A 22,389-nucleotide genomic window follows, 5' to 3' on the forward strand; every position below is an offset into this window, starting at 1 on the left:
AGGCTGCGGTCCATGGGGTTGCAGAGTCGGACATGACTGAAGTGACTTAGCAGCAGCAGCAGCAACATTCTGAGTTAACTAGTTTTAGTTTTTAGTTTGTTTTACTATTAGAAATGAATAGTACTATTAATACAATGAACATTATTGTCTGTATCTCCTTGTGTAATGTACAGAAATTGTTTTAGGAAATCTCATAGAAGTGAAATTGCTGGATCATAGATTATAAACATCTTTATCTTTATTGTCAAGTTACCCTCTAAAGAGTCTATTATATTTTGCATGCTCAACAGTGGTATTAAAAAAGGTCAGTTTCTTACAAAATTTCCAACACTTGGTATTCTCAGATTTCCTTTATTTTTGCCAGTGTGAGGGTAAAAAATGTATTTTATTGTTTTGTTAACTTATTTTTTCTCAGTTACTAGTGGGGTGATCATGTTTTCATATATCTGTAGGCCATTTGTTTCATCTGGCTTACAGATGAATTGTTCATAGCAACATTGTTTACAATTGTCAAGGCATGGAAGCAACCATGTCTGATTATATCCTTCACCTATTTTCTACTGGATAGTTGGTCTTTTAAATTTTCACTTCTAAGGGATCTTTATAGGTTTGTGTATTAATTCTTTTCAATGATAAACATTACACACATGACTTCTTCAACCACTGACTTTTTTTTTCATTTATTTATGATATATTTTCATATAATAGTTTTTTGTGAAGCAGTCAAATATATGTATCCTTTCCTTCAGGTCTTATGCTTCTGGTGTTTTGTCTAAAATGTCCTGACACATCCTTAGTCCATAAAATAATATACTGTGTTTCACTTTATACGTTTTTTCCTTAATCCATTTGAAATTTAATTTTGTATTTGGTATGAGATAGAGATCCCACTTTATATTTTTTCCATATGGATAATCTCTTGACCCAATACATTGATTATTCAGCTTTTCAATCTCATCTACAGTGTCATCTGTGATATATACTGAATCTGTTCTTAAGTCCTCTGTTTGGATCCATGAAGTCTTATTTCTATTGATCTGTAGCAATGTTAAGTCACTTTGTTTTAATGCCCATAACTTTATAGTAAATCAAATCTTCTTATCTGATAAGGCTGTCCTTGCTATTTTTTACCATCTGAATTCCTATAGATTTTTTTTAAGTTTATACAAGTTTTAAAGGTTACAGTCTACTTATAGTTATTATAAAATATTGGCTATATCCTCTGTGTTGTATAAGACATTCTTATAGCCTATCTTATACCCAGTACTTTATACCTCCTTTCTCACTCTCCCACCCCCAAATTGTTCCTCCCCTGCTCCCCACTGGTAACCTCTAGTTTGTTCTCTGTATCAGAGATCCCCAACCCCAGGCCTTGAACTAGTATTGATCAGTGGCCTGTTAGGAACCCAGACTGCACAGCAGGAGGTGATTGGCAAGCAAGCGAATGAAGCTTCATCTGTTATTTATAGCCGCTCCCCCTTGTTTGCATTACTGCATTATTGCAATGTAATAATAATAGAAATAAAGTACACAATAAATGTAATGCACTTGAATCATCCTGAAACCATCTCCAAGTCCCACCCAACCTGGTCCATGGAAAACTTGTCTTCCACATATCTCGTCCCTGGTACTAAAAACTTTGGGGGCCACTGCTGTTTATCCATGGGTCTGATTCTTTTTTAGCACTCACTACTTTGCTGCTTTTTTTACATTCCACATATAAGTGATATTATATAGTATTTGTCTTTGTCTGAGTTATTTCACTTAGCATAATGCCTTCAGGTCTACCCATGTTACTGCAAAAGGCAAGATTTCACTCCTTATGGCTGAGTAGTATTCTGTTGTACATATGTTTATGTTCAGTTCAGTTCAGTTCAGTTGAGTCACTCAATTGTGTCCGACTCCTTGCGACCCCATGAATCACAGCACGCCAGGCCTCCCTGTCCATCACAAACTCCCGGAGTTTACTCAAACACATGTCCATCAAGTCAGTGATGCCATCCAGCCATCTCATCCTCTGTCGTCCCCTTCTCCTCCTGCCCCTAATCTCTCCCAGCCATCAGGGTCTTTTCCAATGAGTCAACTCTTCTCATGAGGTGTCCAAAGTATTGGAGTTTCAGCTTCAGCATCAGTCCTTCCAATGAGCACCCAGGACTGATCTGCTTTAGGATGGTGTGTATGTGTGTAAACATAAATATATAACGTCTTCTTTATCCATTCATCTGTTGATGAATAGCTAGGTTGCTTCCATACCTTGGCAATTGTAAATAATGATACTATGAACATTGGAGTGTATGGATCTTTATGAATTAGTGTTTTGGGTTTTTTTAAATATATTTTTTTCAAATATAGTTTTGTAGGAATTTGCCCTCTAATTTTTCAAGTTCTTTGGAAAATATCTTTTTATTATAATATTTGTTCTTGTCTTTTTAGTGTTTGTAGTTCCCAATATAAATAAATTGTACTTTTCTATATTTTTCTTGAGTATCAATACATCATTGTTTTATAGATTCTTTGTTGAAATTTGTATGTTCTTGAATCCTAACCTTCTTAGAATCTCTGTTTATCCTAAAGGTTTCCTTTAGCTTCTCTTTTATTTTATTAATATATATATATATATATATATATATATATTAGGTAATAATGTCTTCTATGAATGATGTTTTCTTTTTAATTCTCATTTTTTACTACTTTTTCTAATTTTATTGCACTAGAACTTTCAAGGTCATGTTGAATATAAGCAACAGTAGAAGCATCCTTTCTGTTTCCTGACTTTAAAAGGAGTATTTCTCATGTTTCACCATTTAGTAGGATTGCTGTAATTTAATAGATAACCCTGTGTAAGATAAAGGAAACTCTCTTTTATTTAGAGTTTGCAAAGATTTTTAAAAATTTTTTTGAATGAATGTTAAATTTTATTAGATATTTTTATTCTATTTGTTGATAATTTAATATTTCTCACTTAATCTATTAATATGATGTTACATTATTATATCTCTTTTTAATATGTAATCATTCTTCCATTCCTAGGGTTCATTTTACTTTGTAATGCTGTAATGTGTGTGTGTTAGTATAAATTTACTGCTGGGTTTGAATTGATGATATTTTATTTAGAATTTTTCATTGAGTGTTTATAACTGACATACCACGATAATTTTTCATTTTCCAGTTTTCCTTACCTATTTTTTGCTTCAAGTTTATAATAGCCTCATAAAATCAGTTGGGTAGCTTTCTATCTTTTTTTAAGTTTTACTTAACTTTAATATTTATGAAAATAAAATACATGTATGTAATTTAAAAGTGAAATTCTACAGAAAAAGCCAACAAGAAAATATTTGTTTACTTTTGCCACAGTTTTTGATTCCTGCTTGCTCAAGCAAGAATCAGCAAAATTCTGTAAATAACAAAGTAGTGAATAATTTAGGCTTTATGGGCCAAGAGGTCTCTGTCACAACTACTTAATGTCCTTGCTTATTCTATGTGCTATTATGTGGTAAAGGCAGCCAGACAATACCTCATGTGACACAGTGGTAAAGAATCTACCTATCAATGCAAGAGACACAAGAGACATGGGTTCAATCCCCAGGTCGGGAAGATTCCCTAGAGTAGAAAATGACAACCCACTCCAATATTCTTGCCTGGAAAATTCCAGAGATTCTGGTGGGCCACAGTCCATGGGGTAACAAAGGGTTGGACACAACTGAGCATACACACAGACACACACACTCTCTCTCTCTCTGTCTCTCTCTCATTCACAGTGAATAAACATGGATAGTTTCTTGGCTTTATTTTTTCAAAAACAATTTAATTACAATTTTTAAAATTAATTTTATTTGGAGGATAATTGCTTTACAATATTGTGGTGGTTTTTTCCATATATTCACATGAGTCAGCCATGGGCGTACATGTGATTCACCATCCTGACCCTTTCTCCCCATCCCATCCCTCAGGGTCATCCCAGTGCACTGGCTCTGAGCACCCTGTCTCATACATTGAACCTGGACTGGCAATCTGTTTCACATATGTTAATATATATATGTTTCAGTGCTATTCTCTCATCCCACCCTTGCCTTCTCCTACAGAGTCCAAAAGTCTGTTCTTTACATCTGTGTCTCTTTTGCTGTCTTACATACAGGTTCATCATTACAATCTCTAAATTCCATATACATGTGTTAATATACTGTATTGGTGTTTTTCTTTCTGACTTACTTCATTCTATATAATAGGCTCTAGTTTCATCCACCTCATTTGAACTGATTCAAATGCGTTCTTTTTAATAGCGGAGTAATATTCCATTATGTATATGCACCACAGCTTTCTTATCCATTCATCTGCCGATGGACGTCTAGGTTGCTTCTTTGTCCTGGCTGTTGTAAACAGTGCTGTGATGAACATTGGGGTACACGTGTCTCTTTCAATTCTGGTTTCCTCGGTGTGTATGCCCAGCAGTGGGATTGCTAGGTCATATGACAGTTCTATTTCCAGCTTTTTAAAGAATCTCCACATTGTTTGCCATAGTGGCTGTACTAGTTTGCTTTCCCACCAACAGTGTAAGAAGCTTCCTTTTTCTCCACACCCTCTCCAGAATTTATTGTTTGTAGACTTTTTGATAGCAGCCATCTGACCAGAGTGAGATGGTTTTGATTTGCATTTCTCTGATAATGAGTGGTGTTCAACATCTTTTCAGTTGTTGTTAGCCATCTGTATGTCTTCTTTGGAGAAATGTCTGTTTAGTTCTTTGGCCCATTTTTTGATTGGGTCACTTATTTTTCTGGAATCGAGCTGCAGGTGTTGCTTCTATATTTTTGAGATTAATTCTTTGTCAGTTGCTTCATTTGCTATTATTTTCTCCCATTCTGAAGGCTGTGTTTTCATCTTGCTTATAGTTTCCTTCGTTGTGAAAAAGCTTTTAAGTTTAATTAGGTCCCATTTGTTTATTTATTTTTGCTTTTATTTCCATTACTCTGGGAGGTGGGTCATAGAGAATCCTGCTTTGATTTACATCAGAGAGTGTTTTGCCTACGTTTTCCTCTAACGGTTTTATAGTTTCTGATCTTACATTTAGATCTTTGATCCATTTTGAGTTTATTTTTGTGTATGGTATTCGAAAGTGTTTCAGTTTCATTCTTTTACAAATGGTTGACCAGTTTTCCTAGCACCACTTGTTAAAGAGATTATCTTTTCTCCATTGTATATTCTTGCCTTCTTTGTCAAAGATAAGGTGTCCAGATGTGCATGGATTTTTCTCTGGGCTTTCTATTTTGTTTCACTGATCTATGTTTCTGTCTTTGTGCCAGTACCATACTGTCTTTGACTGGCTTGGTAGTGTAGCCTGAAGTCAGGCAGGTTGATTCCTCCAGTTCCATTCTTCTTTCTCAAGATTGCTTTGGCTATTCAAGGTTTTTTGTATTTCCATACAAATTCTGAAATTATTTGTTCTAGTTCTGTGAAAAATACCGTTGGTAGCTTGATAGGGATTGCATTGAATCTATAGATTGCTTTGGGTAGTATACTCATTTTCACTATATTGATGCTTCCAATCCATAAACATGGTATATTTCTCCATCTATTTGTGTCATCTTTGATTTCTTTCATCAGTGTTTTATAGTTTTCTGTTTATAGATCTTTTGTTTCTTTAGGTAGGTTTATTCCTAAGTATATTACTCTTTTCGTTGCAATGTTGAATGCAATTGTTTCCTTAATTTCTCTTTCTGTTTTCTCATTGTTAGTGTATAGGAATGCAAGGGATTTTTTTGTGTTAATTTTATATCCTGCAAGTTTACTATATTCATTGATTAGCTCTAGTAATTTTCTGGTGACTTCTTTGGGGTTTTCTATGTAGAGGATCGTGTCATCTGCAAACAGTGAGAGTTTTACTTCTTTTCCAATCTGGATTCCTTTTATTTCTTTTTCTTCTCTGATTGCTGTGGCTAAAATTTCCAAAACTATGTTGAATAGTAGTTGTGAGAGTGGCATCCTTTTCTTGTTCCTGACTTTAGGGGAAATGCTTTTAATTTTTTACCACTGAAGATAATGTTTGCTTTGGGTTTATCATATATGGTTTTTATTATGTTGAGGTATGTTCCTTCTATGCCTGCTTTCTGGAGGGTTTTTTTTTTTTTTTTAATCACAAATGGATGTTGGATTTTGTCAAAGGCTTTCTCTGCATCTATTGAGATAATCATATGGTTTTTATAATCTTTCAATTTTTTAACGTGGTGCATCATTGTTTCTTCTAATATTACTTCTGTATTTTTAAATAAAATGCCTATACAGCTATTCTCTAGTCATTTTAGTTTGCATTAGTATTTACCTACTTTGTATTATGAGATGATGTTTTCATCCTTTACCAGTTCTGCTACAAAATATAAGCAATTCTCCTCCCCCACATATTCATGTCATCTTTTGGTTAAAATAATATTCAATCTTTTATTATGAATAGGTAACTAAAACTTCCCTGGTGGCTCAGATGGTAAAGCGTCTGCCTACAGGGCAGGAGACCTGGGTTCAATCCCTGGGTCGGGAGGATCCTCTGGAGAAGGAAATGGCAATCCACTGCAGTACTCTTGCCTAGAAAACCATGTGGACAGAGGAGTGTGGTAGTCTATAGTACATGGGTTTGCAAAGAGTCAGACACGACTGAACTTTCACTTCCAACTATTAATTCAGATGAGTCTTGTGAGATATGATTAAGTTTTTCTGTTATGCAACTATCCCATCTGCCTCTGACCTTTTGCTAATAATTGTTTCTTCTTTTTCTGTTAAATTGGTATTTAATGCACCTTTTGCAAATCGTTTCTCTCCTTCCCCCCCCCCCCCGCCATCACTGCCAACCCCCATCATACCTTCACTTGGATACTGTTGTCTCTGCTTCTATTGATGTCTTTCATCAGTAAAAGATTGCATTAAAATTTGAAACAGAGGTTCTAAATACATGTTTGGACTATGCTGATCTATTTTCTTGGGGGAGTTTCCCGTGCTAATATTTGTATATAATTTATCTTTGATTGAGTTAATTTTCCCACAGAGTACTTTTTTTTTTTTTTAAACTACTGTATATGGATATAAGCTTGACTGTCAGTATTCTGGAATTTGAATCTGGAATCTCTTCCACCCCTCCTGACAATGAGCCTCTAGTTTCCTGTCGTGATGGATGAAGATTCACTTGGGTGTTGATGTGAGGGAAGGAATTTGGGACTTAATGTTTCTTTACAAGGACTATGAACCAAGCTCAGACCAGCACCCCAAGTACTTCCAGTGTTTTCCATTTCTGAGATTCTTTGGTATGAATTATTTTCTGTTTGTTTCTTGACTTTTTAAGTTAAATACCTGGCACTCTCTTTCAATCTTTCTTCCCTTCTAGTATAGACACATAGGGCTAAAATTTAATTTCTCTGTGGATGTATTTTTTCTGTGTGACACTGCTCTGCAATATAGTGCTGAATCAGTCATCCAACTTTAAATGCTTTGTACTTTCCCTCACTATTTCTTCTCTGATACATAAAAAGCTAAGAAGAGTATACAAAAATTTCAAAATATCTGAGTTTTTGGTCAGCTTTTTTTGTACCAGATTTATGATATTATGACTGGGTAGTGGGACGTTGGGATTAGAAGAATATGAATTCTTTGATATTTGTTGAGATTTGTTTTGTGTCTATATGTACGTACTTAATCTTTTACAAATATCTCTTATTACTTGAAAAAAAGTTCATTCCCTAATTGTTTATGTGGAAAGTATTATGGATTTTCATAAGTGATATTTCAATGTTCATTGGTCAGTCATGCCACACTCTTTGCAACTCCTTAGACTATAGCCAGCCAGGGTCCTCTGTCCATGGAGTTTTCCAGGCAAGAATACTAGAGTGTGTTGCCATTTCCTTCTTCACGGTGATCTTCCTGACCCAGGAATTGAACCTTGTTCTTCCACATTGCAGGCAGATTCTTTACTATCTGAGCCACCAGGGAAGCTAGAGCTTATCAAATTGGAAGTTTTGGGTTTTCTATAGCTCTCAGAATTTTTGGTTGTTTACAGTATCAGTTACTGAGATTAATCATTGTGACTCAGTCAGGTTTTACTTGTGATGTTGTCAACTTTTTATTTTATATATTTTATGCTCTTTTTAGGTGCGCACATATTTAAAGTTGATCTTCATGTAGAATGTTTGCTTTTATATGGTGATTGTATCCTTAATTTTGCATTTTTGCTCAATATGTTTTTAGGAAAAATCAATATCTGGTACTGCCATAGCTCAAACAACCTTTCTTTAATGTTTTCATATTATATCTTTTATATCTTTTTCTAGGTTTTCAGTTTCAAAATTTTGTGCCATTATTTCTTATGCTTGTCTCTGGGGAAGATAATAAGTGTAGATTTTTCTAATCAGCTTTTTAACAAATAAATTTGTCAGTTTTCAATATCTGTGATTATGGATATTTAGAATTATTTTTACTGTCATTTTGAGTTTTCAATAAATAATGCTTCCTTTTCTTTTTTTTTTCTTTTCTTTTCATCCCCTATAATATCTTCTATTATATTTGTCATGCTTTCTTTATTCTCTCTCTCTCTTTTTCACTCATTTGGAGTTTATTAATCCTGTTTCTATTATTATAGTGACTACTCTTGATTGTCACATTCTTGTTTATGGCAATTAAATTAATTAGGGCTTCCCTGGTGATTCAGACCATAAGGAATCTGCCTGCAATGCAGGAGACCTCTGTTTAATCCCTGGGTCTGTAAGATCCCATGGAGAAGATAGTGACTACCCATTCCAGTATTCTTGCCTGGAAAATTCCATGGAAGAGAAGCCTGATGTGCTACAGCCCATGGGGTCTCAGAGAGTCAGACATAGGACTGAATGACTGACACTTTCACTTTCATTAAGTTAATTGGCTTCCCTATCCTCTTTTGGAATCATAGAAAGACCTTATAATACTTTAACTATGATTTTGCCTCTCTCCACTTCACCACCATCTACTTTTAAAAAATTTTTAGCAAAATTTTTAACAGCTCTAAAAATTAATATTGTCATAGTTTTGGTCAGTTCTTATTTATATTTACTCATTTCTCTGCCCATTATTGCTTCTTGCCATCATTACCTTTTGTGGTCAATTTCTTTCTTCTGAAATTCGTCTTTTAGTAGCTCCTTCACTGAAATCTGAGATTGCTAAACTTCTTAGACTTTGTTTGAAAATTTATTATACCCTTTTTCTTGGGTAATGTTATTCCATTATTTTCTGGTTTATCATGTTGCTGGTATTAAATTTGCTTTTTAACTTCTGTTCCCTTGTATGTAATTTTTATTTTCTTTGATTTGTTTTGAAAACACCTCCTTCATTGTTGGTGTTTTGTATTCAATAATTTCACTATGATGTGTCTATATCTAGATTTTTAAAAACTCCTACTTTGGATGGACTTGTGATTCCTAAATCTGAATATTCCTGTCTTTCATCAGTTCTGGAATATATTCAGTCTTTTCTTTGTGAATTTTTCCTCTCCCAGTTTCTGTTGTCTCTCTTTTTAGAACTCTTACCAGATACATATTTTTATTTATTTCTTCTGTGTCTCTTTTCATATTTTCTATCTTGCTAATTCTCGCTGTTGAATTTTGGAAAATTTTATCCGTTCTGCATCTTAACCTGTCTACTGAATTTTTTAGTTTAATTGCATCTTTCATAATTTCTAAAAACACTTTAATTTTTTTCTAGACCATTTCTGGCATTAAAAAATAAAAAACTTACTGTGTTTTGTTCTGTTCTCATGTATTCAAACATTCTTTTATTTTTTTAATCACTTAAAAAGTAGTTGTTTTAAAGTCTGTCTAGTATATTTGCCATTAGGTCTTTTGTAGAAGTGGTTTCTTTCTACTGATTTATTTGTTTGTTTGTTTGCATGGATCAAATAAATATTTATTTCTTTGTTAAAAAAAAAAAAAAAAAGTACTTTCTCTATAGTTCACCAGATAGTTTTATGACTGATGTTCTTTGTGGTCTAATTCAGTTGTCTATTTCTCTGACTGATTCTCACTTTTAGTGTGGATTGTTTTCTTTTATGTTTTACAAATGTATATGAAAGTTTGACCTCTTTAAGGCTTCATTATGGAAATTCTGTATGCCTAGGCTGAAAATGTGTACATTCAAACCAAAGTATTTTTTTATTGCCTGAACCAGGTGCTCCAGGGATATCTTCCTGTAACGAAGTGAAAGTTGGTCAGTTGTGTTGACTCTTTGCAACCCCATGAATTATACAGTCCATGAAATTGTCCAGGCCAGGATATTGGAGTGGGTAGCCTTTCCTTCTCCAGCGGATCTTCCAGAACCAGGGATCTGACCAGGGTCTCCCTCATTGCAGGTGGATTCTTTACCAACTGAGCTATCAGGGAAGCCCTGTAAGGACATGTGTTGTAAATGCGTGGCCTGGATTCTTAAGCATGCATTCATGCTCAGTTGTGCTGGACCCCTTGCAACACCACTGAACTGTAGTCTTCAGGTTCCTCTGTCCATGGGATTCTTCAGGCAAGAATGCTGAAGTGGGTTGCCATTTCCTTCTCCAGGGGATCTTCATGATTCAGGGATCAAATCTGTGACTCCTGCATCTCTTGCTTGGCAGGTGGGTATTTTACCACTAAATTCAGTCACCGAGGAAGCACCAGTTCTTAAGCAGGTGGTGTAAATTCAAACTGAAACCTAAAAGTGTTCTGGCCCATGTTTTTAAATTATTCTCTACCCCCAGATTTAGGAATAGATACACATGTATCTTTGTCATCTCCCATTGTTAGTGAATGATTTCTTTCTAGACCACAATTGCACTAATACTATATCATTTTGAGAGTCCTATATTTGTGAAAGCATCTCATGTCAGATAGCCTTCCTCATACAGATTCATGGCCTCATTTACTATCCTTGCATAGATTTAAAAAATCTAAGTTCTTAGATACCAAGACCAATAATCTGCCTTCTGTACATCTATTTTTCTAGAATCTGTGGATTTCTTTTTATTTATTAGGAGCTCTTCATGTAAATAATGTTCATAAATATCCTATAGTTTCTGGCAGTTTGTGGAAGGTTATCCAGAGCTGTATTCTCCAACTGTTTTCACTTTCAGGCACACAAAGAAAATAACATTTAAACATATAGAGAAGATGATACCTATGCAGAATGCTGTAATACCTGGGAATGTTTAGAGGATGATCATATGAAGCTTGATTAAAAAAAATAGTAACGCAAAATTTTAAAATAAAACAAAAAAACTACACAGGATATCAAATGCTAATTTTTTTAATCTTCAAATCTTTAATTGAAATACATTAGTTTTGTCCATTGAACTTTCCATTTTTGTATGAGGTTTTGATTTCTGAAATGAATATATGAAATTCCTGATCAAGACTTTTCAATGATCTATTCAGTCTTAATAAACATTAATAAGAAACTTTCCCCACAATAAAGTGATAAAAAATTTTAAACTGTTCAAATATATAAGCCATGTGAAATTATAATAAAGTATCTAATAGTTCTCCTTTTTCCACTTATAATTGCAGTATTGACATTTCTTGTAAACATCAAATGATGTTAAAATTGAATCAAACTTTCAATATTATACTGATTTAAGGCTTTCTTGGTGTCTGGGTGGTAAAGAATCTGCCTGCAATGCAGGAGACTCGAATTCCTTCCCTGGCTGGGGAGGATCTCCTGGAGAGGGACTGGCAACCCACTCCAGTATTCTTGCCTGGAGAATTTCATAGACAGAAGAGCTTGGTGGGCAGCAGCCCATGGGATCGCAATAAGTTGGGCATGACTTAGCTACTAAACAAAAAAAAGGTAATGAAATGTTTTAAAATAATTATGACTATCTAATTCGTAGAATATTCAGGCCTATTTAGAATAGTCCTTGGGACAGCTTGGACACCATGAAGTGGAAAATTTACTCTTGATTGGGCAAAAGTATTGGATCTATGGGAAGAAAAAGAATTAAAGCCACTGTCTGGGACTGCCTGCAGTCTCCTTACTACACCCTCAGCCACACTGCACCACTCCTTGGCCTATATCTGGGGTGGAGCTCTTATGTTCGTCCATAACACCATGAGCTCCTTAGTCATGATGGGCAGAGCTCCAGGCCTCACACAAGACTACCGTGAGAGCTCATGCTACAGGTCACCATTTACAAAGCTTCGATTTAGAGCATCCTATTACTAAAACAAGAAGCCTGGGTTAAAATTTTAAATATAGAAAAAAGAAATAATGGAAGGAAGGACTGGAAAAAAAGAAAGAGAGAGAAGGAAGGAAGCTATAAAAATGGAAAAATCTCGTTTCGTTGAAGATAAGGGGGGAAGTTCAATAAATGTTGAATTCCTATTCTTATCTAGATGCAATGTGCCAGTTGATTACTAGTATAATCTCACAGATTCTTATAATAACTTTGTTAGAATGGTATTATCATTTCAATCCCAGATTGACTTTTAAAACAGTATCAAAAATGAGTAATTATCTTGCCCAAGTTCACAAAACCAGTGAGGAGCTAGGTTTCAGTCTCAGGTATATCTATCTGGAAAGTCGAAGATCTTATTCTCTTGAATCAATGGACTGGGTGCAAATTCTAACTCTACTACAAATTAGCTATATAATTTGAAATTACTTGTTCTTGATACCACTTGCCTCACCCTAAAGAGGTAATAAATTGTCCCTGTCTCATATATTCATTATTCTCAAAACAAGTGAGCTAATGCATCAGATATCAGCTTAGGATGAAAAGTGGAAGTGAAAATTAGTCACTCAATCGTGTCCAACTCTTTGTGACCCCATCAACTGTAGCCCACCAGTCTCCTCTGTCCATGGAATTCTCCAGGCAAGAATTCTGGAGTGGGTTGCCATTTCCTTCTCCAGGGGATCTTCCCAACCCAGGGATCAAATCCAGGTCATCCACATTGCAGGCAGACTCTTTACCAACTAAGCCACCAGGGAAGCTTGGGATGAGGTCCACACATCTCTAGTACTTAAAAATTGTACAGGTGATTTTGGTGCTAGTGGTAGAGAACCCACCTGCCAATGCAGATAGATGTAAGAGATGCGGATTCAATCTCTGGGTTGGGAAGATCCCCTGGAGAAGGGCATGGCAAACCACTCCAGTATTCTTGCCTGGAGAATCCCATGAACAGAGGAGACTGGCAGGCTATAGTCCGTAGGGTCGCACAGAGTCAGACACAACTGAAGGGATTTAGCGTGACTTAGCATGCACAGCTTAGATTTAGTTGCATAGAAAGTCTCAGAAGTTGTTAGTTATTATTATAGTTGTTACTGTTACCATTATCTCATAGATGTAGATTTGTCTGATGTATTTTGAGTAAATAACTGACAAATAACTAGAAAATAAGGAAGCCAAGATTTTCTGCACTGCTTGCTTCCGAATACCTTTGATTCTCACAACCACATGCTACCTTGCTAAATAATGTACAAAACATTTTTAAAAATGCACAGGTAGAATATACAAAAATAATTTCAAAATTGATTAAAGACTTAAATGTGAGACTGGACAATGTAAAACTCCTAGAGGAAAACATAAGAAGAATACTGTTTGACATCAGTTCATTTCAGTTCATTTGCTCAGTCGTGTCCAACTCTTTGCAACCCCATGAACCACAGCGTCCCGGGCCTCCCTGTCCATCACCAACTCCTGGAGTCTACCCAAAACTATGTCCATTGAGTCAGTGGTGTCATCCAACCATCTCATGCTCTGTCGTCCCTTTCTCCTCCTGCCTTCAATCTTTCCCAGCATCAGGGTCTTTTCAAATGAGTCAGCTCTTCGCATCAGGTGGCCAAACTATTGGAGCTTCAGCTTCAATATCAGCCCTGCCAATGAACACCTAGGAGTGATCTCCTTTAGGATGGACTGGTTGGATCTCCTTGCAGTCCAAGGGACTCTCAAGAGTCTTCTCCAACACCACAGTTCAAAACCATCAATTTTTTGGCGCTCAGTTTTCTTTATAGTCCAACTCTCACACCCATACATGACCACTGGAAAAACCATAGCCTTGACTAGACGGACCTTTGTAGGCAAAATAATGTCTCTGCTTTTTAATATGCTGTCTAGGTTGATCATAACTTTCCTTTCAAGGAGTAAGCGTCTTTTAATTTCATGACTGCAATCACCATCTGCAGTGATTTTGGAGCCCAGAAAAGTAAAGTCAGCCACTGTTTCCAGTTTCCCCATCTATTTGCCATGAAGTGATAGGACCGGATGCCATGATCTTAGTTTTCTGAATGTTGAGCTTTAAGCCAACTTTTTCCACTCTCCTCTTTCATTTTCATCAAGAGGCTCTTTAGTTCTTCTTCCCTATCTGCCATAAGGGTGGTGTCATCTGCATATATGAGGTTATTGATATTTCTCCCAGCAGTCTTGATTTCAGCTTGTGCTTCTGCCAGCCCAGCCTTTCTCATGATGTACTCTGCATATACGTTAAATAAGCAGGGTGACAATATACAGCCTTGATGTACTTCTTTTCCTATTTGGAACCAGTCTGTTGTTCCATGTCCAGTTCTAAATGTTGCTTCCTGATCTGCATACAGGTTTATCAAGAGGTATGTCAGGTGGTCTGGTATTCCCGTCTCTTTCAGAATTTTCCACATAGTCAAATTGTGATCCACACAGTCAAAGGCTTTGGCATAGTCAATAAAGCAGAAATAGATGATTTTTTGGAACTCTCTTGCTTTTTTGTTGATCCAGTGGATGTTGGCAATTTGATCTCTGATACTTCTGCCTTAATTTTTGATCCATCTCCCAGAATAATGGAAATAAAAACAAAAATAAACAAATGGGACTTACTTAAACTCAAAATTTTCACACTAAAGGAAAGAATAAACAGAACAGAAAGACAGCCCTAGATTGGGAGAAAATATTTGCAAATGATGTGACCGGTAAGGGATTAGTCTCCAAAATTTACAAACTCCTTATGATGCTTAACAGCATCAAAACAAACAACTCAATCAAAAAACAAGCAGAACACCTACCTAAATAGACATTTCTTCAAAGAAGATATACAGATGGACAAGAGACACATGAAAAGATATTCAACATCACTACTTATTAGAGAAATGGAAATCAAAACTATAATGAAGATACCATCTCCCACCACTCAGAATGGCTATGATCAAAAAAACCACAAACCATAAATGCTGGAGAGTGTGTGATGAGAAGAGAACCCTCCAGCGCTGTTGGTAGGGATGTAAATTGGTACAGTGACTACTATAGTTTTTTTTTTCCCTTAAAAGCTCAAAATAAAGCTACCATATGACCTTATAATCCCACTTTTGGGCATTTATCTGGAAAAAAAAACAGGATGAAAGGATACTGGCATCCCAACTTTCATTGCAGCACTGTTTACAAGAGCAAAGACATGGGAACCACCTAAATGTCTGTCAACAGAGGAAAGGCCAAAGAAGATGTGTTGCATATATACAGTGGAATATTACTCAGCCATTAAAAGAAACAAAATAATGCCATTTGCAGCAATATGGATGGACCTAAAGAGTGTCATCCTGAGTGAAGTAAATGAGATAGGCAAAGAGAAGTATTGTATTACATCCATTTTATGTGGGATCTGAAAATAAATGATGAACTTACAAAACAGAAAATGACTCACAGACTTAGAGAACAATTTTATGGTTGCCAAGGGAAAGAATGGGGGAAGGAATAGTTACGGAGTTTGGTGGACATGTACACAGTGCTTTATTTAAAATAGGTATCCAACAAGGACCTACTGTATAGCATAGTGAACTCTGCTCAATGTTATGTGGCAGCCTAAATGGAAGGAGAGTTTGGGTAGAAATGGATACATGTATATGTATTGCTGAGTTCCTTTGCTGTTCACCCAAAACTATCATGGCATTATTTGTTAATCAGCTATACCCCAATACAAAATAAAAAAGTTTTAAAAATAAATTTAAAAAATGCATGGGTGGAGAATCATAAAAGAATGTGTTCATGAATTCCCCGGTGGTCCCGTGGTTAGGACTTGGCGTTTTCATTGCCGGGACCCAAGTTGGATTCCTGGTTGGGAAACTAAGATCCTACAAGATATGCAGCCAAAAAGAAAGAAAAAAAAGATTGTTTTCTTTTTGCATTTGGTATCATAGAGAAAGTATATTTATTGTCTAGACATTTAGGATTTAAGTTCTAGCTCTACCATTTAATAGTTGTGGGATCTGGGGATGGGGGTATAAGCCAGTTACTGTTTATTAGATTCAATTTCCTTATTTCTAAAGTTAGTCTAAAATGAACAATTTTATTTATGAATAGAGAAACTAAATAATATAGTATGTTTTAAATACCTGGGGGAAAGTTTTTGGCATGTGGTAGGATATGAATGATCAATAAATATTCCACTTTTTCATTTTTTATTCCAGCTTCACATATATACATTCTTTCTGTATTAGATCTCCTCTTGCATTTAGCATTATTCTAGATCCTAAAAGTACATCATGGCCCTGTGAGGTTCAAAGGCCCTTTGTCCCCCTTGATAGCGATTTTCTTAAACAGTAGCCAAGACCCTAGGAGAAATAATTGAACTGACAACAGGCAGGTCTGGTTTATTAATAATGGAATAGCCTTGGACATTCTTGATGACTTAACGTAATGACAGAAAAGAGGTCGGAAACTGAAATGCCTAGAGAGAGGGTCAATGCCTAGGTCTCTGAGGAGAAAGGAAAACATGAGTTATTCCTAAGACCTTATTTCATAGAACAAAGCATTTTATGGTAGTCCCAAATATGAATCCAGAGGAAATGCTTTGGGTGTTATATTTTTAAAGGAAAACAAAATGTAAAGGCTTCAAAAATTGCCCACTATATTTATATTTATTTTTGCCCTTATTTTGGATAACAGACTTGATTGGAGCTATGAAATTGGAACCTTAGTGAGTAACTTAGAGATCTTGACTGTCTTAACTCTTTTATTCCTTAAGTTTAGATATCAGTTCTCCATCTGTTAATTAACATCACTGAACCTCAGTTTCCACATCTGTAAAATGGAGATGTTTGTATTTTAATATAATTGTAAGAGAATATTAAAAAATTTTTAAGTGTATACAATTTCTGGCACTTGACATTAATACCTCACACAATAAATATTTATTCAGTGAATTAATACATGAATTTTGATGCATCTGTTTTTCACTGCCTTTGGACAGAAAGGCCAGCCTATGGTAACCTCTTGAAAGCTTTTCATTTTCTCTGACTATTCAGGCTGCTCTTGCCCTGATCCTCATCCTTTTTCCTTTGGACTATTTCAGTGGTCATTTAATGTCTTTTAACCCCAATTCTCTGCTCTTTCCCCATCTATCTTCCTGACTTGTGATAAAGTTGTTTATTAAAACAAAGACTTGTTTTCTTTTAAGTCTACTACACTTCTGGAAGGGTTTTAGTTATCTAAAACATTCCACTCCCCTATTGTAAAGGTGTACCGAGGGAGGGAAGGAACTCACCTATGGGTCTGTGCTCCTATAAACTGATACTAAGATTAAGATTGAGTCCAGTACTCCTGGCCCCTAGCAGAAAACAACAAAAAGGGAGAAAACATATACTCTGTAGTTGTAGTCAAAGGGGTGCGAGCAGCTACAGAAGTTTTTAATTTCAATTTTCACTAAGTTGTTATCTTTAGTTTTGTTGAACTTCAAATGCACCACTGTTATTATAGTGATATTCATTTCCATGGAAATTTTAGGTGAGCCTAGAGAGAAGATGCAATAATAAAATAACTAAAACTTATATAGCATTCACTATGTACCAAGCAAAGTTCCAAGCACTATACATTAAATTATTTCTCATCAATAACCCTAGGTACCATTATTATCCCAATTTTTCAGATGAGGAAACTGAGGCAAAGAAAGATTTAGTAGCTTGGCAAGGTGACAGACTGAGAGTGGTAGAGTGAGATTAAAACTAAGCCTTCCAGATTCCAGAGTCTGTGTTCTTGATTACTATGCTAAGCTAGCAGAAACACTGAATTTCTATGAATATCATTTATTCTCACTATGTTGGTGGCTAGTTCATATGGTTTCCCTTAATCCTTCTTTTTACTTCCAGTTCTAATTATCAGAAAGGGGCAACCTGAATAGCACAGTCTTCTGATAAACTTTTCCCTCTTTCTTTCTCAGAGAGTCATTTTCAACATTGTTAACTTCAGCAAAACTAAAAGTCTTTATAGAGATGGGATGGCCCCTATGGTGAAATCTACCAGCAGACCAAAATGGTAAGTGACCCACAGAATGGACCTCCTTTTGATTGAAGAATGTGACCCAGGGCTCCAATTTATCTGCTCTACTGGCCGTAAGAAGAGTTCAGTGAGTTTCTGCATGTTCATTGTCTGGACTTTCGGCACTGCTCTTTGAGAATGTTGGAAAAGAAAGCATGGTTCCATATGTGGAATTACTAGCACTCTCTTATGAGGGAATGTACAGTCTGTGATTTGATAAGATAAACTTCCTGTCTTATCTGGCTTTTATCATGACATCTTTGGAAGCATAAAGCTGACTCTGTTTTTGTTTTTTTCTTTTCTAACCTGGGCAGAGATATTGTACATTAACCCAGGAGGATATTCGGAGCTACAGTTTTGTAGAGTTCCCTTGTTTTGCTTGTTTGTTGTGGTTTCTTTGTATAGATATGGTGTGAATATTTCTGGATGCTAAAGTTCTATTTGTCCCATTGCTATAGTGTAGCTGAGGACAGTTGTATAGAATTACTTAATAATAGTAATGAGGATGATGATGATAATGCTAATAATAACTACTGCCACTTACTGAGAAAATCTGTTCTTTGTCAGATGTTTTATATTTGATGTTACTATTCTCACAACATTTTTGCAAGGGAGATTATTTTAAAGATCCCTATATTACAGACGAAGACACTGGGGCTAGGATAGGTTAAGTACTTTCTCATGACCATAAATACTAAGGGGAAGAGCCTGTGTTATTGTTATCCCACACCGCCATTCAAACTGATTACTTTGTTCATCCATTTATTCATTCAACATTGATTGAGTGCACCAAAATGAGAGTTTTTAAAGCCAGAAACCAAGTGTTATTCACCTATCACACAGTAGGTGTTAAGTGAATGCTTGTTGAGCTGAACTGAATTCATGATGAGAATTTACATGTAAAGTGCCTGGCACTTGCTAAATACTCAATAAATGTCATCTGTTATTATAGTATTTTGTAGAATACTCTACAAATGCAAGGAATTGTTAATATTATTCTAGCTTTGATCCCTGTTCAAATTTTAATGACTAGTGAGAAGATCATCTCCAAATGTCTATATTTATAGAAAGCTAGCTATTCATAAATATTGAATTGTGCTTTTATCTAGAAATGATACTTGGCAATTTTCTATAAATGCTGGGCTGAGAAACTCAGGTTTGTAAAAGTGTAGGCATTTGATGATGATAATCAAAACTGTTTATTAAAGGTAAGAATATCTTCCTGGGCCTTTTTTTTTTTTTTTTTTTTTACTTTACTAAGTCAAATTAACTATACTGCTGTTTCTCCATTTCCTTTCAAAATTGGGATCTGAACAGGAGGCAGACCTTTGCTGTGAGTTTCTGAATTCAGCCTGAGTGGATAATACCAAAACACTTCTTTCTGTTAATAGGCATATATGTAGATGTGTGCTTCAAATCTTGTCAACAAAGCATATCACTGTTGATCTGCTCACAGGGGCCTTAAAATAACATTGTACTTCTTTTTTGAGACTCTGTGTTGGGATCTTATATAGCAGTAATAATAACCATTTGATTTCCTCGAGTGTTCAGTTCTGGAGTCTTTTTGTGTGCTTTTGAAAACCCTTCTGCCTTAATTATTTCATTTTGCTTTGTTTCTCATGCACTACCATTTGGGTCCTCTCTTTTAGGTCTCTTGACAAGATTTTGAATTATTAATGACTCTTTATATTTATGTTATAATGTCTTAGAATTAAATCAGCATTCTCATCCAGTGTCGGCAGACTCTGAGCAGAATCTGCTATGTGGTCACTGTACTTCTCTAACGGTCTAAAGAGGTTTAAAGTTTCAGAGTCAAGTTTGTTGTAGTTGAAACCAGTAAGGTACAAGGTACCAGAATAAGTCAAGTCATTTATGTGTTTAATTTCTCAGAGAGATTTTTACTTTTCTATCCCCACACATTGAATGGGAAGCTTTTCATCTTCTTTCTCGCTATCCTTTCTTCAAGCAAGATGTTTGGAGATTTATTTAGCTGATTTATTTAGGACTTTATTGAACACCTTAATGTGCCATGTGCTATAGAGATAGTATTGGGGATATACTGTATGAATATGATAGAAACAGTCTGTTCTAAAAGGGAAATTTTATATTAGAATTTTATTAACTGATCTCTGTAGGCCATGATTATTACCCTTCTCTCTACTACTTTGTTCTGAAGGTCCTTCCTGTCCTTGGTGCTTTCTGCCTAGGACTTTCTTCTGCTCCTTGTGTTGATTACTGGAACCAGAACCTATTTTCCAGTAATCATCATCCTAAATGTCCCCAGAGTAACATAAAGAAATGTGTGTGACTGCTTGGCTCTCAGATTATTAGATTTTACTGGTCCTATGGAGTTTGTAGTCCGCCAGGCACCTCTGTCCATGGGATTCTCCAGGCAAGAATACTTGAGTGGGTTGTCATGCCCTCCTCCAGGGAATCTTTCTGACCCAAGGATTGAACCTGTATCCCCTGCTTAGCAGGCAGATTCTTTACCAATGAACCACCTAGGAAGTCCTTATGGGCATTGTGCATGCTAACTCACTTCAGTCGTGTTCAACTCTGTGACCCTATAGACTGTAGTCCACCAGGCTTCTCTGTTCATGAGATTCTCAAGGAAGAGTACTGGAGTGGGTTGCCATGCCCTTCTCCAAGGGACCTTCCAGACCAGGAGTTGAACCTGTCTCTTATGTCTCCTGCATTGGCAGGCAGATTCTTTAACACTAGTGCCACCTGGGAAGCCCCTATGGGCTTTACCTAATTTAATATTATAATTAGGCCTTGGAAATATCCTCACCTCATGACAAACATTAGAAACCCTAAATTTTCTGGATGAAATATATACCAAATTGGGAAAACAAACTTTCTTCACATGTTCAAAACTTTCCTCTTCACCTGTTTCAGGGGTCTGTAATTGATTCTACGCAAAGATAACTTTAGGCCTTAGCATGGATCTGGTAATCAATTAACTGTGGAAAGCAAATGAGCAAAAGAAGCAAGTAAAAAGCCATTATGCAAATAAACATATGACCTCTCAAGGCTGTTCCACCTTGAGGAGATAAAAATCAGCATAACTAGCAGCAAAATGGAGAATCTGAAAGATTTAGAAGTGTTCTGCCTGTTTTAGTTCATTCTAATTCTGTTTATATATTGGACTTCTAAGGATTGTTGGTTGTTAGTGGAGGTGATAGAATTCCAGCTGAGTTATTTCAAATCCTAAAAGATGATGCTGTGAAAGTGCTGCACTCAATATGCCAGCAAATTTGGAAAACTGAGCAGTAGTCACAGGACTGGAAAAGGTCAGATTTTATTTCAACCCCAAAGAAAGGCAATGCCAAAAAATGTTCTAACTACCACACAATTGCACTCATCTCACATGCTAGCATGGTAATGCTCACAATTCTCCAAGCTATGTGAACACTAAGTGAATTCAACAGTATGTGAACTGAGAACTTCCAGATGTTCAATCTGGATTTAGAAAAGGCAGAGGAATGAGAGATCAAATTGCCAATATCTGTAGGATCATTAAAAATCAAGAGAGTTTCAGAAAAACATCTACTTCTGCTTCATTGACTATACCAAAGGCTTTGACTGTGTGGATCAGAACAAACTGGGAAATTCTTCAAGAGATGGGAACACCAGACTTCCTTACCTGGCTCCTGAGAAATCTGTATGCAGGTCAAGAAGCAACAGTTAGAACTGGACATGGAACAACAGACTCGTTCCAAATTGGGAAAGGAGTATGTCCTGTATATTGTCACCCTGCTTATTTTACTTATATGCAGAGTACATCATGCAAAATGCCACTCTAGATGAAACACAAGCTGGAATCAAGATTGCTGGGAGAGATAACAATAACCTCAGATATGCAGATGACACCACCCTTATGGCAGAAACTGAAGAGGAGCTACAGAACCTCTTGATGAGAGTGAAAGAGGAGAGTGAAAAAGCTGGCTTAAAACTCAATAGTCAAAAACCAAAGATCATGGCATCTGGTCCCATCACTTCATGGCAAGTTGATAGGGAAACAACGGAAGCAATGACAGTCTCTATTTTCTTGGGCTCCAAAATCGTGCAGATGGTGACTGCAGCCATGAAATTAAAAGACACTTGCTCCTTGCAAGAAAGACTATGACCAATCTAGACAGTATATTAAA

General features: G+C 36.0%; 1 protein-coding gene across 1 annotated transcript in view; it reads left to right on the forward strand.

The window, feature by feature from the left end:
• AGBL4 (AGBL carboxypeptidase 4) overlaps nucleotides 1-22,389 on the forward strand; it is a 1,390,412-nt gene that overhangs the window by 614,882 nt on the left and 753,141 nt on the right. Inside the window, exon 5 of the mRNA XM_065910427.1 lies at nucleotides 18,141-18,235. Coding sequence (XP_065766499.1) covers nucleotides 18,141-18,235 — 95 coding nt within the window. The remainder of the gene's footprint in view (nucleotides 1-18,140; nucleotides 18,236-22,389) is intronic.

Source organism: Muntiacus reevesi, chromosome 1 (assembly GCF_963930625.1).
Source record: "Muntiacus reevesi chromosome 1, mMunRee1.1, whole genome shotgun sequence".
Taxonomy (NCBI): Eukaryota; Metazoa; Chordata; class Mammalia; order Artiodactyla; family Cervidae; genus Muntiacus; species Muntiacus reevesi.